We start from the raw sequence: 17,568 nt of genomic DNA, 5'->3' as shown, positions 1-17,568 counted from the left end.
ACCGTGAGGATCGAGGATTACCTTCCATGTGCAATCCAACCGTAGCGACGTCGAACATAAGGATAGATCCAAAGCGCTTGGGCGCGCTGGAGGTTTCGGGATACGTGTCATTTCACCGTTGTTTAAAATAGTCATGTCGAAGTCATCGCAAAGGTTATAGATTAAAGAGGAGCGGTTATCATTGTAAGGGGAACCCCAAGCCACACCATGAGAGTTGAAGTCTCCCAAAATCAAACGTGGCGAGGGAAGAAGTTCTATTAAATCAAAGAGCAGCCGTTGCCCAACCTGTGCTCTGGGAGGAATATATATTGAGGCAATACAAAGCTCTTTACCTTGTATTGTCATTTGACATGCGACAACTTCGATGCCTGGAATCGAGGGGAGGTTAATACGATAGAAAGAATAGCTTTTTTTAATCCCTAAAAGTACTCCTCCATATGGGGTGTCTCGATCAAGGCGAATAATATTAAAATCATGGAAATTGAGATCAATATTTGAAGTAAGCCAAGTTTCACAAAGGGAAAATGCATCGCATTTGTTTTTATTTATCAAAACTTTAAACGAATCAATTTTTGGTAAAATACTTCTACAATTCCACTGTAAGACAGAGATAGAATCCTTCATATACGCAGTTGAATTAGGCATCGAAGGATACAATCGCTGCAAGGAGGGGCCATTGGGCAGTCAACTGCTTCAAAAATGATCTAACTGTTGGGAGGAATGCTGTAAGAAAAATTTTAATTAGATCGGGTACATTGAAATTTTCAAGAATCCAGTCCACAATGTCAAAAAATTTCACTAATCCAGAGTTTGTTTCATCAACTGGATGTGCAAAAGGAACAACTGGGGTTTCAGTTGTTCCTGGCAGTGCTGGGAACTCCTTCTGGGACTTTAAATTTGCAAGCCCAGGAGGAGTTTGCTTCGGTTTTTCCGCAGCACTGTTTGGTTTGTTTGTAACTTTCATTACACTTTGGGAAATCTTAGGACCTTTACGGGGAAGCTTAGGAGAAGAAACATTTTTCCTCTTCCTAGACTCCCCAGGATTGGCATAAGATGTTCCCGCTGATGAATCGTCAGAATCGGTTTCATCAGAGGACAACAGATCAAAGGGGTTCGATGTTATGGTATAAGTGGTCACGGTCTTCTTCAGCATCTCAGCATAAGAACGCTTTGAACGCTCCTTAAGTGACCGCTTGATTTTATCTCTGCGCTGCATGTACACCGGGCATGTGGAGAGCTCATGCTGGTTTTCCCCACAGTGAATACATTTTTCAGCATTAACACTGCAAGAATCTTCCGCATGAGTCTCCCCACACTTGCTACATCGTGCCTTATTGCAGCAGTAGGCGGCTGTGTGGCCTAACTGCTTGCAATTGGTGCAATTCATAACACGGGGTACATACAATCGCACAGGCAGACGAACCCGGTCGATCGAGACGTGGCTAGGGAGTGCAGATCCGGCAAACGTAACGCGAAACGAGTCTGACGGAGTGTAAACTTTTTTACCGCCGACGAGAGACATGGACCGCAATTGCTTACAATCCAAAATCTTCGCCTGTGTTTCGGTATTTTTGAAGCAACCGGTTGCGCTTTTTAGGATACACTCGACAAACAGACTCGAATCGGTTATGACACCGTCGATCTCCACGTCTCGTGCGGGTATGTAAACACGATACTCGCGTGTGAAGAGCTCAGAGCAAGCGATAGCATTGGCCTGTGTCAGATCACTGACCACGACACGGAGCTTGTTAGGTCGGACCTTGGAAATTTCGGTCACGGCCTTGTACCCCTTCGTCAGGTCTTTAGAAATTTGCAGTATGTTTAATCGCTTTGAATTCACTCCTGCCTTTGGACGAAAATAAACAGTATAGCTGCCCTGTTGAGATCCGTCCGGGTAAAGCCTGGGGCGAGGGGGGACTGGAGAATGAACAGGGGAGGGGGTAACAGAAGGGTCAGGGGGGCTCGGGGATGGTTGCACGGGAGGCGAGGGATCTATATCCATCGCGCTAAATGTAGTGCACTAGCGCACTAGCGCCGACAAGAACACGTACCTATTTACTTCTTCCTTCCAGCAGTGGTTGTCCGATCGTTCGAAGCTGCGCCCAAAGCAGCCAGCAGCACCAGTACAGCAGCACCAATACAGCCACCAGCAGTAAGCCGGGTGTGAGATCACTCAGCACAGCGACACGACTCGACTGTCAAATGATGGCCTTGAATTAGAAAGATCTATTCACTGTGCACAGATCAAAACTGCAGCTGGTATTTTGCACCAATACAGCCAAAGTTGCGAGCCGGGTACAGAACGTAGCGACACAACTCACAATCTAGTTGGCCTTTAGCGCGAATAATACACTCTTTTGTTTGGCTATTCGTACACACGGACCGGATTGTAATAGAACGACCACTTTGCACGTCCGTTTCTGTCGAGTGTTCGACGCGGAATGATATATGGGTATTTCCGGTGTTAGATTGATGCCAGAAAATCTGCTGAAAATGACGGAATACCACCCAATATGAATATATTCAGAATTAAGGCGATGTACAGAAGCCAAAAGTCGAGGATGTTGTCATTTTGATAAAACCAATCATTTTAAACGATTTGTTATTCGACTTTGATTATATCCTATGACCGATTCGTCGTGCATTTGCAGATTTTAAACACATCGCAAGGAATCAATGAATTTGGTAAGTTCAAATTGTACGATACCACATTTAAATTATGTTGAGGCCACATATACTGATCAAAGCAGTTTTAGCTTTCAATAGTCCTTGAATTTCTTTTCTTTCCATAACTTTTGAGCCACATATCAAATTGTTATGAAGTTTGTTATTTGTAAGTTTGAGAGATGACTCGTTCGTATGGCACTAGTTATGTTCAAATAAGTCACGTAATCTTTGAGATAATAGACTTTCGTTGTTTTATTGACAGTTTAATTCATAACGGTAGCTTAAGTTCGATTATAATCAAATGAAATGGGAACGTATAGGGCAGCCAAAATTTGAAACCACGTGTTCAATCATAATTCATCAGTTAACCCTTAACTAGCTCGCTCATCTGATAATAATATTGATCAAATCGGTTTTGTAGTTTCTGAGATAATGAAGTTTCGTGGTTTTCACATCTCGGTACATTACAGAAGAAGTTACAGTTCGATTACAGTAAAATTTATTAGGGTGTTATGCGGCAGCTAGACTTATTATTTGACACTAATTTTGTGGAAATCGGTTCAACCATCTCTGAGAAAAGTGAGTGAGTCCAAGTAGTCTTTGGAATATGTTCCTTTTCATAGCTGGATTTCAAATTTTTCAACATTACAGGAAAAGTAACAGTCCGATTGCAAAACAAATCAATAAGGTCTTATGGGGCAATTAGACCTTCCATTTGACACTGGTTTTATGAAAATCGGTTCAGCCATCTCTGAGAAACATGAGTGAGATTAAACAGTATTCAAAACACGTTTCTTTAAATAACTTTTGAACCACAAGTTCAATCTTTATGAAATTCAAAAGTTAAGGGTTTTTCAAGTAGCCCGTTCATTTGAAATCAATCAAATCGGTTGTGTAGTTTTCGAGATAATGATGTTTCATGATTTTTACATTTTGATACATAACCTCTAAACTTAAAATCCGATCACAATGAAATTTAATAGGGTCTTATGGGACAAAGAGACCTTTCATTTGCAATTAATTTCATGAAAATCGGTCCAGCCATCTCTGAGAAAAGTGAGTGAGAATAAAAATCTGCACATACCCACACATACACACACACATACATACAGAAAATGCTCAGCTCGTCGAGCTGAGTCGAGTGATATATGCCATTCGGCCCTTTGGAGCACTTTTATACTTTCGGTTTCGCAAGTGATTGCTATACCTTTCTAGGAGAAAGGCAAAAACTTGTTTAATGAAGTACGAGAGGTCATTTATGGAATGACCAGGTCATTTATGGATTCATTCCAAACGCATGCTAGAGTAACGGGGGTATTTTGGCCCACATGCATATTTTGGCCCACCCGGTGACATTTTACGCATTTTATCTGATAAATTCAATGAATATTAGAAAACTATGTATGCAACATTGAATAACGCACCTAAGAATCATACTACACTATAATTATCGGCGAAAAACTGGCTCTAGGTAGTGTTATTTTGGAATTAGTTCATACATATTCAAAGTCATGGCTGAGTCAATTCAAAGTCAAGAGGAAGAGGTAATATACAAGTCAACGTCCGGAAGCTATTGTAACAAATATGTATGCTTTTGAAACAATTCGTTGTTGTGGTAACATCAATAAAATGTCATAGAAACAGTTTGTATACATATCCAAATCATATCATTGTTAGATGCCTAAAATTTAGAAAAATTCACAGCAGAAGGATGTTCTCCTCGAACCCACTATTTTTGCTCTAAAAATACCGATGATGATCTTAAATATAATTAGTCCGAACTATTTTCATACACGTCTGTAGATATAAAGGTGGGCCAAAGTAAAAATTCGGTGGACCAAAATATGTTTTTAGTACTTCGTAGAAATTTTGATATTTCTAGGATATTTTTCAATATATTGCATTGTTGAACAGTGTATATTAAAATAGACACTTAGCTTTTAACAATGGTACAATAGAGTAGGTATTTATGTTGAAAAATTGTGTTTGTTTTTAATGAACTGTGCGAATACTTCCCAAAGCTGGCCAAAATACCCCCGTTACCCTATAGCACCGCCATCGGTTTGCAGTAGTTTGTTTTTCATCACCGGTCGTAGCTGGCTATGGGACTGACTTGCCATCATTCTGGTTACGTACCGTAAAAGTAATCGCATGTGAGTCCCAGCAAATTGATTTTAATTAAATTCCGGTGTGTATGCAAGTTTTATGATCCAAAAGTGTAAGATTATTATTGCAGTACTAAATTTTGTTGATGGTCTGGATTGAAAAAGCATTTGAGTGCAAAGTTCCACCTAAAGCGTTACGATTTTTGATTGCTGTTTTCTCATCAGCACCAAAACGCAAATGGGACGGACTTGCTATGAGCGGCAGTATATACATTTACTAGTGTACGGAGGTGAAAAGTCACTTATATCTATGATATGATACACTATGCTCATGTAAGATATAAATATTGCTTTCTAATTTAAGACTAAGTGCAAACAGAGTATCCATGATGTTTCACTTCTCGTTATCGCAGCAAGTTTTATAAAGTCTTTAATTCGGGTTTTTCGAAAAGAATAATGTACTAGACTACACTCTGAAAATCCAAAATTCTCAAATGTCGTGAAAAATCTTCATTTTCAGATAATGCATTTGAGATAGAATTAAATTGAAAACTTTCATCAATAGCTGTATTTTTTCCTGTATAATTCTGAACTATAATTTTTCGAGAGCAGGTTTGTAAAAGTTCGCTTGAATTCGTGAAAAAAATACTTGATGCTGATTAATAATTCTAGGTCATGCGATTTCTGAAACGCTTTATTTTCAGAAATCGCAGGACTTAGAATGTGGTATTCAAACCTGAATTATGGGGAATTGAAAAAATAAAACTGCATTGAACTAACATACATATTCGCTGTCCTAGTATGAAACCAGCATCATTGTTATCTATTACTGTTTCCCCACGTTCGATTATTTCAACAAATTTGAGGCTGCTTCTAGCCAGCATTTAAAAATTGGTTTGTGATCAGGAAAATAAGACTCAAATACTCCAGTGATAACACTCATAATATTGGCGAACGCTCGACGCCTGGGTTCGAATCCCACCGCCGACATAGGTGTCGATGGTTGTGAGGTGGCGTGATCCACTCACAACCAACCCAACTGGCCTAGATTCAATCCAAGCCGACACCGGGAGATTTTCTGAGGCGAAAAATCTCTGGGATCACGCCTTCCATCGCATGAGGAAGTAAAGCCGTTGGCGCCGGTCCGTTAATCAACGGGTCGTGAGTTAGGGTCCTGGGTGGAGTCGCCTCCCCGGGCGTCGGTGATTGGCACAACAACAGTGGCGGAACTAGACCGACGGAAAATAAGCGAGAATAAAAAAAAAACAATAATATTGGCGAAAACCACGTCAAGCTTTAATTCAATGATCCTCTTTGGTTCACCCTCTGAAAAACTATCTTTTTAATTCATTTAATTCATTATTGAAATTGGACATACGTTGGGATACGATTTGTGATTTACTGGCCTAATAAGTACATATATAATAATAGTAAGTATAACAAAGGTTTCTGTACTACTAGGTGGATTAATTCAGGTTCTTTTACCTACACTGCTTGTTGCTGATCATTGAAACCGCACGGCTGCGCCAATAATGATGCGGACGATCGAATTTGCGTTTTAAAAGATGTATATTTACTTGAACACTGATTCAATCACTTAAAATACACATACCTACAGCGTTATCCAGAGGCTACGTAATACAAACTGAACGTTGAGGCTGGTGCTGCAGGTGCTATTTAAGGATCAACAATGCGTTATAATGCTGATGCCGCAAGACTGATTCATCGGATGTTGGTTGCTTGGCCCTCGATCGTACGACATTAGGAATGTGCTAATTGAATTCCTTTGAAGCATCGGTCGATATCCAAGTCGTAACATGAGTATATATGAAGTCAGTGTGGTCTATGTACATTAGTATAATAATATCACCTATTTCGCAAAAAAATGTTAATTTTATGTATTTTCATGTTAAACCGTTTCTACGATTTCTTTTAGAACATTTTGTTTGAAAGAACTTATTGAACAGAATTTTATTTGGTTATTTTTTGAAAATTGCCTTTCACTAGGGTGCGACAAAAACTAAATTTTAGCTCCCATGCACCTTTCGTGTTCTTTATGGGTCCAACAACAACTGTGTAGCTTTTCAGATTGATCGGTGAAACTATGATTTTGCGCCCGATTTTTAAAGTTTCCATACGACTTTTTATGGGAAAATCCACTTTTTCAAAACTTATTCTCTAGAGATGTCCGGTTGGCTTCTAAAAATATATCGATACATGATATTTGTAGGGAATTTTCCTGGGAAAAATTCCTCTGAAGATCGTAAGGCTTGTTGAAAAAGTTATTCACCCCAAACTGATTGAATGTCTGACGAACGGCTCACCATTGAATTTTTCCAGCAATACTGCTACAGCATGTGGTAGGACCAAGGTCTAGGCACGTTTTTTCTGCACTCAGTCTTTTTATTAGACAATAAGTCATAAGCTATTTGTTGTTATTTTGCTTCCTATTAACCTTAAACCAACTGAATCTGAATTCGCTTTTTCTTCGCAGGGTTGGAAACTGTATTCTCGGGATCGAGTAGAACAATAAACGAGGTAAAAGTCCATCTGTTAGTTATCATATAATAAGAAAATTAAAATAAATCTATGTCATAATTATGCGTATTATACAAAAAAAATAAAATTTCGTTATGCATACAATTCCAACCGATTGTATTTATTTATTTTTTTATTCCAAAGCAACGACTTGTACTCATCGCACGATTTGCCGCAACAATTTAAGTGGCATTTATTATTTCAAGGAAATACAGCTCTCCTTCAACGATATTTGGCGATTTGTGCAAAAGTTTAAGGAGTCCAACACAATTACCGAGGTCCAAATACGCTTGGGTAAGTTGAACGAGCTTTGGGAAGCGTTTAGTGGCACCTTAGTCGAAATATTTTCCCACGATGACTACGATGCTGAAGGAAACGCGTTTGAAAAGGAGCGAATTAAGTTTAGTGATCGCTACTACGAAGCCAAATCTTTCCTAATGGATAAAACTAGGGAACTGCAGGCGCCGCAAGTCCTTGAGCAATCAAGCAGTGCTGGAGATTCGTCAATGCGGAATGGCACCGACCATGTTCGCCTACCACAAATTCAACTGCAGACACTCAATGGAAACATCGACGAATGGTTAAGCTTCCGGGATCTTTTCACCTAACTCATTCACTGGAAGGAGGACCTACCCGAGGTGGAAAAATTCCATTATTTGAAGGGGTGTTTGCAAGGAGAACCCAAGAGCCTGATCGATCCGTTGCAGATTACAAAAGCCAATTATCAGGTGGCGTGGGATTTGTTGTTAAAACGGTATAACAACAGCAAATTGTTAAAGAAGCGGCAGGTTATCTCGTTGTTCAAGCTTCCAATGCTCTCTAAGGAATCCGCAATGGAGCTGAATGCCCTGGTGGAAGGGTTCGAGAGAATTATACAGACTCTCGATCAGGTGGTGCAATTAGCCGATTTCAAGGACCTTTTACTTGTTAATATCCTTACGGCACGGCTCGATCCCGTTACTCGGAGGGGGTGGGAGGAGATGTCGGCATCACGTGAGAAGGATTCTTTGGTAGACCTGCTTGATTTCCTTCACCGTAAAATACAGGTTTTGCAGTGCCTCCCACAGCGGCCCGTGGATAACAAGGGAATTCAGCAGCACCAACCGCAGCAAAAACAAAGAGCGTTGATGACCAGGACAAACTGCAATTCATCTCAAGTGTCTGGAGGACGCTGTGTAGCTTGCTTGTCGAACCACTCTCTCTACCAATGTAATATTTTCCAACACATGAATGTGGCCGACAGAGATGCTTTACTGAAATCTAACTCGTTATGCCGAAACTGCTTCAGGGCAGGTCACATGGCTAAAGATTGCCAATCCAAATATTCTTGCCGTAATTGCAAGAGTCGCCACCACACATTGGTCTGTTTCAAACCGGAAAGGAATCGTAATGCAAAGGTTTCAGCTGCTTCTCGTGCTGACAAGCCAGCTATGCAGGACGAATCATCTCAAGTGGCAAACCTGGCTGTCACAAACGTGTTCGTTTCGGGTGCAGAACATCAATATTCTGCTAAGGTTCTGTTAGCTACAGCTGTCTTCATAATCGAGGATGTTGATGGTAACCGGTATCCTGCCCGCGCTTTACTAGATTCTGGATCGGAAAGCAACTTCGTCACTGAACGATTGAGTCAAAGGCTGAAGGTGAGCCGCGATCGAGTGGAAGTCTCAGTCCTTGGCATTGGACATACGACTATCAAGGTTAAGCAAAAAATTCGAGCTACGATACGTTCCCGTATATCATCATTTTCAAGAGAATTAAGCTTTTTAGTACTTCCGAAAGTCACGGTGAATCTTCCTACCAGCAATATAAATACGGAGCGGTGGGAGATTCCGAACGGAGTGCAATTGGCAGATCCGACATTTTTCGAGTCTAAAGCGGTGGACTTGGTACTGGGCATAGAGGCCTTCTTCGATTTCTTCGAGACTGGTAGAAGGATTTCTCTGGGACAACATATGCCAACACTCAGTGAATCCGTTTTCGGTTGGGTTGCCTGCGGCGGGCATACACATCAAACACAGTCTCTTCAAATCAAATGCAATCTTTCAGCGGTGGATAGTTTGGACAAATTGATCACCCGGTTTTGGTCTTGCGAGGAAATAGAGTCTGGTAAGGCTCTTTCATTGGAGGAAAAGCGTTGCGGAGAGCTGTTTTCGCAAACGATCAAACGTAACCCTGACGGTAGGTACACCTTCTCCTTACCAAAGGATGAAGCCATTTTCTCAAGGTTAGGCGAGTCACGGGACATGGCATTTCGGTGGCTTCAAGGGATGGAGCGTAGATTGGCCAGAGACGAGTCACTACACGAACAATACACAAACTTCATGCAGGAATACTTGCAGCTCGGGCATATGCGGAAGGTCGAAGAGGCTGAGGTGAATACAATTAAGCGATGCTACCTACCTCATCATCCGGTGGTCAAGGAGTCCAGCACCACCACCAAGGTTCGAGTGGTCTTTGACGCTTCCTGTAAAACGACTTCTGGGGAGTCGTTGAACGATTTGTTACTGGTGGGGCCAGTGATACAAGAAGATCTCCGATCCATAATCCTTCGTAGTCGAGCGAAGCAAATAATGCTGGTGTCCGACGTGGAAAAAATGTTCCGTCAAATTAAGGTGTGTCAGGAAGACCGCCCATTGCAATGTATCCTGTGGCGCTCGTCTCCAATTCATGATGTTGACACCTACGAACTGAATACCGTGACGTACGGTACCAAACCTGCACCATTCTTGGCGACCAGGACGCTGAAACAACTGGCGGTAGACGAGAAGGATAATTTTCCGTTCGCTGCAAGGGCTATTATGGAGGATACATACATGGACGATGTAATAACAGGGTCGGATGATCCGGAATCGGCACGAGCTTTGCGGGTTCAACTAGATTCGATGACGAAGAAAGGAGGGTTTAGGTTACGAAAATGGGCATCAAACTGCTCTGATGTATTGAGTGGGATTCAAAAAGAGAAACTAGCAATCCAATCATCGGAAGAGATCAATTTGGATCCTGATCCATCGATAAAAACTTTAGGGTTGACTTGGATGCCAGTTACCGACACGCTTAAATTTCAATTTAAGATTCCAATTCTCAACCCTAGCGTACCGCTTACGAAACGAAACACTCTGTCGGTCATTGCTACATTATTTGACCCTTTGAGTTTGCTGGGAGCGGCAATAACTTCGGCAAAAACTTATATGCAGCTGTTGTGGACACTTCGTGATGAAAACGGTCAAAGACTGAATTGGGATCAGTCACTACCCTCAACGGTGGGTGAGATTTGGATCAAGTACCACCAACAACTGTCTCTGCTTAATACCATTCGCATCGAACGTTGTGTAGTCATTCCCAAGGCAGTGTCTATTCAATTTCACTGCTTTTCAGACGCTTCGGAGAAAGCGTACGGCGCGTGTCTCTACGTGAAGAGTTGGAACTCAAACGGAGAGGTATGGGTACGATTACTAACCTCCAAATCACGGGTTGCACCTTTACAAGTGCAAACCATTCCTAGGCTGGAATTATGCGGAGCTCGTCTCGCTGCCCAGTTGTTCGAGAAGGTTTCTCGGTCAATAAAATTTACTGCACCAGTATATTTTTGGACGGACTCCACCTGCGTCCTGCGTTGGATACGAGCAACTCCAGCTACATGGACAACTTACGTGGCCAATCGGGTGGCCACAATTCAATCGCTTACCAAGATTTCCCAGTGGAACCATGTTCCTGGAATCCATAACCCGGCCGATCTGATTTCCAGAGGGATTGCGCCGGAGGACATCGTACACAATCTGTTTTGGTGGTAGGGACCGCAGTGGTTGGCGAAAGAAGAGAATGAATGGCATCGTTTTCCAGAAACTTCACTGGCAGCAGAAGAAGAAGCAGAGGAAAAACGTCGCACCGTATATGCCGGAACGGTTTCATCGATCACCGAGTTCAATAACGCATACCTAACCCGCTTCTCGTCGTACACAGACCTAATTCGTCGAACTGCCTACTGGTTACGTTTGAAACGGCCTCTGCGCACGAAGGAAAAGAAGGATTCCTCTTTCTTATCTACCAGAGAACTGAAGGAAGCGGAAACCGCACTGATCAGTTTAGTCCAACAGGAAGTATTTGTTGAGGAGCGTAAGGCATGAATGAAAAAGGAAGCGGTTTCCAGAAGGTCACCATTACGATGGTTTAATCCATACCTGTCGGAGAATCAGGTAATTCGCTTGGGAGGGCGTCTTAAGCACGCATTAGAATCAGAGAACGTAAAGCACCCAGTAGTTCTACCAGCCAACCATTACTTCACGCGTCTGCTTTTACGATTTTACCATGAACGCCTTTTGCACGCTGGGCCTCAATTGCTATTAAGTGTTGTTAGACTTAAATTTTGGCCATTAGGAGGAAGGAGTGTTGTGAGACATATCATACACCGCTGTAAGACCTGCTATCGGACTACACACACCACAGTTCAGCAAATGATGGGGGATTTCCCAACAGCACGAGTTACCGTCTCTCGTCCATTTTTGCGAACAGGTGTGGACTACTTTGGGCCCATTTACGTCAGACCCGCTCCGAGACGTCCAGTAGTAAAAGCCTTTGTGGCAATTTTTATTTGCATGTGTACCAAGGCCGTGCACCTAGAACTCGTCACAGACTTGTCAACCGATAAGTTCTTACAAGCCCTGCGACGATTTGTATCGAAAAGAGGCCGCTGCGCAGAAATGTTTTCCGACAACGGCACCAACTTTGTCGGAGCACGAAATAAACTGCAGGATTTTATAAAACTGCTTCGGAACAGCAAGCATCACGACATCGTTTCCAAAGAACTGGCAGAGGAGGGAATTCAGTGGTACTTTAACCCACCTAGTGCACCCCACTTTGGAGGCTTGTGGGAAGCAGCAGTTCGTTCAGCTAAAACCCACTTATTAAAGGTGGTTGGAGAGAATCCCGTGTCCCCTGAAGATATGACGACGCTATTAGCTCAGGTGGAAGCATGCCTTAATTCTCGCCCTCTCACCCCCATGTCCGATGATCCCAACGATCTGCAACTTTTAACGCCTGCACATTTTCTGGTAGGAGAATCACTCCAAGCATTACCAGAACCAAATTTGGAGGATCTACCAACCAACCGATTAAATCACTGGCAGGTAATGCAGCGAAAATTGCAAGATTTCTGGAGGAGGTGGCGCAGAAAATTTTTATGTCAACTACAGGGGAGAAATAAGCGTTGGAAACCAGCTGTTCCTATCGGCATAGGTCAATTAGTCATCATTCAAGATGATAATCAACCCCCTATGCGGTGGAAAATGGGAAGGATAATTCAAGTTCATCCTGGCGGTGATGGTACGATAAGGGTGGTTACATTGAAAACCGCCAGTGGAACCCTAATGCGCCCAGTAGAGAAGATCTGCATTTTACCATTTGCGGGCAACACCGAGCTTCAAGACGCAACCGCCGACAGTCATCAATCCTGATTCCCTTTCCCATCCCGTCGAAGAGGTTTTTCTTTTTATTTACAGAAATTGCTGGAATTTCTGGGTGGGTGACGATGTTCTGGAGTAGTAACGCCGATTATCATCCCAGCCAGGCCACAGGAGAGTCATCGCAACACGATCATCATCATCAACTGCTAGACGCCCTTGGGAGTGATAACGATCGCTGATAGGAGAGGATGGGAGCTGATAAGAGATCATTCCGATACTCTAAACTCCAAAATCGACGATCGGAAAACATCGCCGGAGAAGCATTCAGCTGCTGTTGTACCTATAAATCTGATCGAATAAAAATCTGAGGATAGTCGCATTCTACCTCGCCAGCTGAACGGATCGCTGAAAATTTATTAAATTAAACCTAGCGTAGTAACCTAAAATTAAGAATAAACCTAAATTAAGCATGCAGTAGTTTCCTTAAAATAAAGTGTTCTTAAATCTAATTGGCATGCATTTTCTTAAAAGCTAGACTAAATTAATAAAGGTGTAGTGATAAAATAACGCGCGGTTGGTGATTTTATTGGACATTTTCCGAGTGGGACTTTGGATCTCAAACTGGATACAATTACCCGCGTCTTCCACCGAAGCCATTCCTACGAGTGTTGGGTTGGAGGCCCTCAACGCTATTGAAGAATTAACGGAAGGTAACGGACCTGTACCCAACAGTTATGATACACTGAAGCCACAAATCGACCTCAAACATCAATTTGAATTGTAAGATGGCGACTTCCGGTGTCTGGAAAACAGCCGGAAATGATCAAATACCACTCAATATGAGCGTTTCTTAAATCAGATTGACGCACGGAGGCCAGAAATTGTTCCCAAATGCCATTTTGAAATCCAAGATGGCGACTTCCGGTTTCCTAAAAACAGCGGCAAATGACCAAATACCACCTAATATGGGTATTTCCGGAATTGTTATGACGCACTGAAACCACAAATCGACCTCAGACAACATTTTGAATTGTAAGATGGCGATTTCCGGTGTCTGGAACGCATGAAGGGGGGGAGGGGGGATAAGTCTGCGTTACTTATTGTTACATAGGGGGGGGGGGGGTAGTTGAGCCCGTTACGTAGCTGAGATGTTTGCTCAAAATTGCAAATTTTGAGGAGGGGACAGGTTGTCCGGCGTTACGTAACTTTAGGGGGGGGGGTCATATCTAGCGTTACTTATCGTTACATAGGGGGAAGGGGGTCTGAAATCTAGGTTTTTAGCGTTACGTAATTTGTGTACGACGCCATATAGGTATTTCCGGGATTGTTATGATGCACTGAAGCCAAAAATCGACCTCAGACAATATTTTGAATTGTAAGATGGCGACTTTCGGTGTTTGGTAAACAGCCGAAAATGATCAAATATCACTCAATATGAGCGTTTCTTAAATCAGATTGACGCACGGAGGCCAGAAATTGTTCCCAAATGCGATTTTGAAATCCAAGATGGCGACTTCCGGTTTCCGAAAAACAGCGGCAAATGACCAAATACCACCTAATATGGGTAGTTCCGGAATTGTTATGACGCACTGAAGCTACAAATCGACCTCCGACAACATTTTGAATTGTAAGATGGCGATTTCCGGTGTCTGGAAAACAGCCGAAAATGATCAAATACCACCCAATAGGCGTCGTACACAAATTACGTAACGCATGAAGGAGGGGAGGGGAGATAAGTCTGCGTTACTTATTGTTACATAGGGGAAGGGGGGGGATAGTTGAACCCGTTACGTAACTGAGATGTTTGCTCAAAATTGCAAATTTGGAGGAGTGGACAGGTTGTCCAGCGTTACGTAACTTTAGGGGGGGGGGGAGTCATATCTAACATTACTTATTGTTACATAGGGGGGGAGGGGGTCTGAAATCTAGGTTTTTAGCGTTACGTAATTTGTGTACGACGCCATATAGGTATTTCCGGGATTGTTATGATGCACTAAAGCCAAAAATCGACCTCAGACAATATTTTGAATTGTAAGATGGCGACTTCCGGTGTCTGGAAAACAGCCTAAAATGTTCAAATACCACTCAATATGAGCGTTTCTTTATCCAGATTGACGCACGGAGCGCTGAAATTGTTTTGAAATCCAAGATGGCGACTTCCGGTGTCCGTAAAACAGCCTAAAGTGACCAAATACCACCCAATATGAGTATCTCTGGAACGAGAATTAAGCTGAAAATTGACCTCAGACACCATTATGAATTGTAAGATGGAAACTTCCGGTTTCTAAAAAACAACCGAAAATGGCCGATTTCCATACAAAATGAGTTTCTTCGGAACCAGAATGATACACAGGAGCTAGAATCGACCACAGACACCATTTTGAACTCGAAGATGGTGACATCCGGTTTCTGGAAAACAGCCGAAAATGACCAAATAACACCCAATATGGGTGTTTCTCAAACCAGAATGACGCTCAGGGGCCAGAAATTGTCTCCAAAAGCCATTTTTAAATCCAAGATGGCGACTTACGGTTCCGGATCACCGGATCCAGAATGATGCAAGGAGCTAAAATTGACCTTAGACAACAGTTTGAATTGAAAAATGGCAACTTATGGAAAACATCCGCAAATAACCGAATACTACTACATATGGATAAGTCCGTAATCGAAATGATGTAAAGAAGCCAAGCATTGACCCTGGACACCATTTTGAATCAGAAGATGACCACTTTCAGTTTCTGGAAAACAACGAAAAAATAACTGAAATGCTAAAATTATTAAATTAAACACTAAAATAGGCGGAACGAAGTTTGCCGGGTCAGCTAGTATTACATACATCATCTTCTTAATTTTTGTGTATATAATGACATCGTTTTGTATAATTATCGGCGGTAGACGGAATTGTCAAGCCTATGGTCATGAAACTCGAAACTGCCATATGGCTGCAAAATGTATGATTTGTGGTGACACTAGTCACACGAAAGATATCTGCCCCGTGAAAGAGATCACTAATAGTTTCAAATGTGTAAATTGTGGGGGAAATCACAAATGTAATTTCTTTAATTGTCCTGTAAGGTCAAAAATTTTTGCTTCTAGACAACGTAGGAATTATAAAGATCTCGTGATCCTGCTTCGAAAATTATTTTTCAAGAATTACAAAAGGAAATTAAAGATAGATTCACTCTCTTGCGAAATGAGAATTTCATAAGAGAAGTTGAACAACTCAAAGTTTTCGTCACTGAATTAACGTAATTTTTTGTCAGTTTAACCGCTAATATCGTATTTTATATGCGCACATAGTGAATTGCAACTGTTTCCTGGTTCAAATATCGTGAAGTTTTATAATATCATTGGTTTGATCCCGCTAACTGATAAATCGTATATTTGATTCAGCCGCTATTGTTGCTTCCAGCAATAACAACATTCGTTAAATACTGCTACCGCTTGCTGAACCAAAACAGAATGGAGAAAACACTGTGCGGTGAGTGCAATCTGGCTGTAAATGATTTGGAACCCATCCGTTGCGGCTTCTGTGAAACTTGTTTTCATATCAACCAGCAATGCTGTGGTATCAATAGTCGTCTCTGTAAAGAATTTCTAGCGCAAGGCAAAATAATATTCATTTGTCCGTCCTGTCGTGAGGTACTGAACGGTCGATCTGTTTGCGCTTATGTGACAGAGTTGCAATCAAACCAACCCTCACAACCACAGCCTATTGCCGATTTACCAGCGCAGGTTCAGAAGCTCTTTGATGTCGTCGATAAATTGAGCAGGAAAATTGACAATATGCCCCGCACAACGATGATTGAGGATCCAATGCTTGGTACATCTTCTGCTTTGTCTACTACGCTTGTTTGGCCAATAAAAAACGCAAAACGTCGTCGTACTGAACCTATTCATATCGAAGCCGATCGTGGTAAGAATAACATTGATCTGAGTGATTTATCAGTACCTTCAATTGTTCCCGTCGCTGCAAAGAACCGTTCTTGGCTATATTTATCTGGTTTGAATCCTAAGGTCACCGACGGTGACATACAGAAAATCATTTCGCGCTGTTTGCACACCACTGAGCATGTTGTTGCCGTACGGCTCGTGCGGAAAGGTATTGATACATCGAACCTCTCTTATGTGTCTCACAAAATCGGCCTGGATCCAGATTTGAAAAATGTTGCATTGGATCCGGCTTCATGGCCTACTGGCATGCTGTTTAGGGAGTTTGTTGAATTGCCAAAAAAATAGATTGTGATTTCGCCTGCTGTGCAACTAATGCACATGATTTGACCGACAACGTAATAAAACTGCAATTTTATGTCCATGAGACTTTCGACGGAGACCACTTGCTGCCAACTAATGTTCCTGCCGCTGATGTTTTGGACCCGGGACACCCTTTAATAGGCACTATGGAAGCCCCTGACCCCTCCGCCACAGTCGCGCACTCTGCTGAGATTCGCCATCGTCATCGTCCCGGCCCTGCGGTCGGAGTGCGGGAAGGGGGCTTCCAGCCTGCTGCTTCAGGCATGTATAGTTTAAATTCTGAACAATCGGTACCTGACCATCATTCAAGTTTCAGCATTCCGGACAATCGTCATGATATAGGAAACATCTGGTTAAACTATCAGAATGTGCGGGGACTGCGAACAAAAATCGACGATTTTTTTCTGCACACTGAAGACAGCATGTACGACGTCATTATGCTCACTGAAACTGGCCTAGACGACCGCATCCATTCACTCCAGCTTTTCGGAAACTCATATAGTGTTTTTCGGTGCGACAGGAACGCGATAAATAGCACGAAACGTTCCTTTGGAGGTGTTTTGATTGCTGTGAATAAACAACACCCGTGTACTCTCTTTGGGCCC

The 17,568-nt window shown here is 42.3% G+C and overlaps 3 protein-coding genes across 3 annotated transcripts in view; all 3 read left to right on the top strand.

Annotated features, from left to right (window-relative positions):
- Positions 1 to 7,421, top strand: part of LOC129718125 (uncharacterized) — a 93,537-nt gene extending 86,116 nt beyond the window's left edge. Inside the window, exon 3 of the mRNA XM_055668556.1 lies at positions 7,267 to 7,421. Within this exon, the coding sequence (XP_055524531.1) occupies positions 7,267 to 7,305 (39 nt within the window). The 3' untranslated portion in view covers positions 7,306 to 7,421. The remainder of the gene's footprint in view (positions 1 to 7,266) is intronic.
- Positions 7,422 to 8,143: 722 nt separating this feature from the next.
- LOC129717097 (uncharacterized) lies at positions 8,144 to 11,101 on the top strand. The gene has a single exon (XM_055666942.1). The coding sequence runs from the start codon at positions 8,144 to 8,146 to the stop codon at positions 11,099 to 11,101; it is 2,958 nt and encodes a 985-aa protein (XP_055522917.1).
- Positions 11,102 to 16,171: 5,070 nt separating this feature from the next.
- LOC129717096 (uncharacterized) lies at positions 16,172 to 16,948 on the top strand. The gene has a single exon (XM_055666941.1). The coding sequence runs from the start codon at positions 16,172 to 16,174 to the stop codon at positions 16,946 to 16,948; it is 777 nt and encodes a 258-aa protein (XP_055522916.1).
- The last annotated feature ends 620 nt before the right edge of the window (positions 16,949 to 17,568 follow it).

Source organism: Wyeomyia smithii, chromosome 1 (assembly GCF_029784165.1).
Source record: "Wyeomyia smithii strain HCP4-BCI-WySm-NY-G18 chromosome 1, ASM2978416v1, whole genome shotgun sequence".
Classification (NCBI taxonomy): Eukaryota; Metazoa; Arthropoda; class Insecta; order Diptera; family Culicidae; genus Wyeomyia; species Wyeomyia smithii.
The sequence above is the reverse complement of the archived record's forward strand: the minus strand, read 5'-3'. Positions and strand labels throughout refer to the sequence as shown.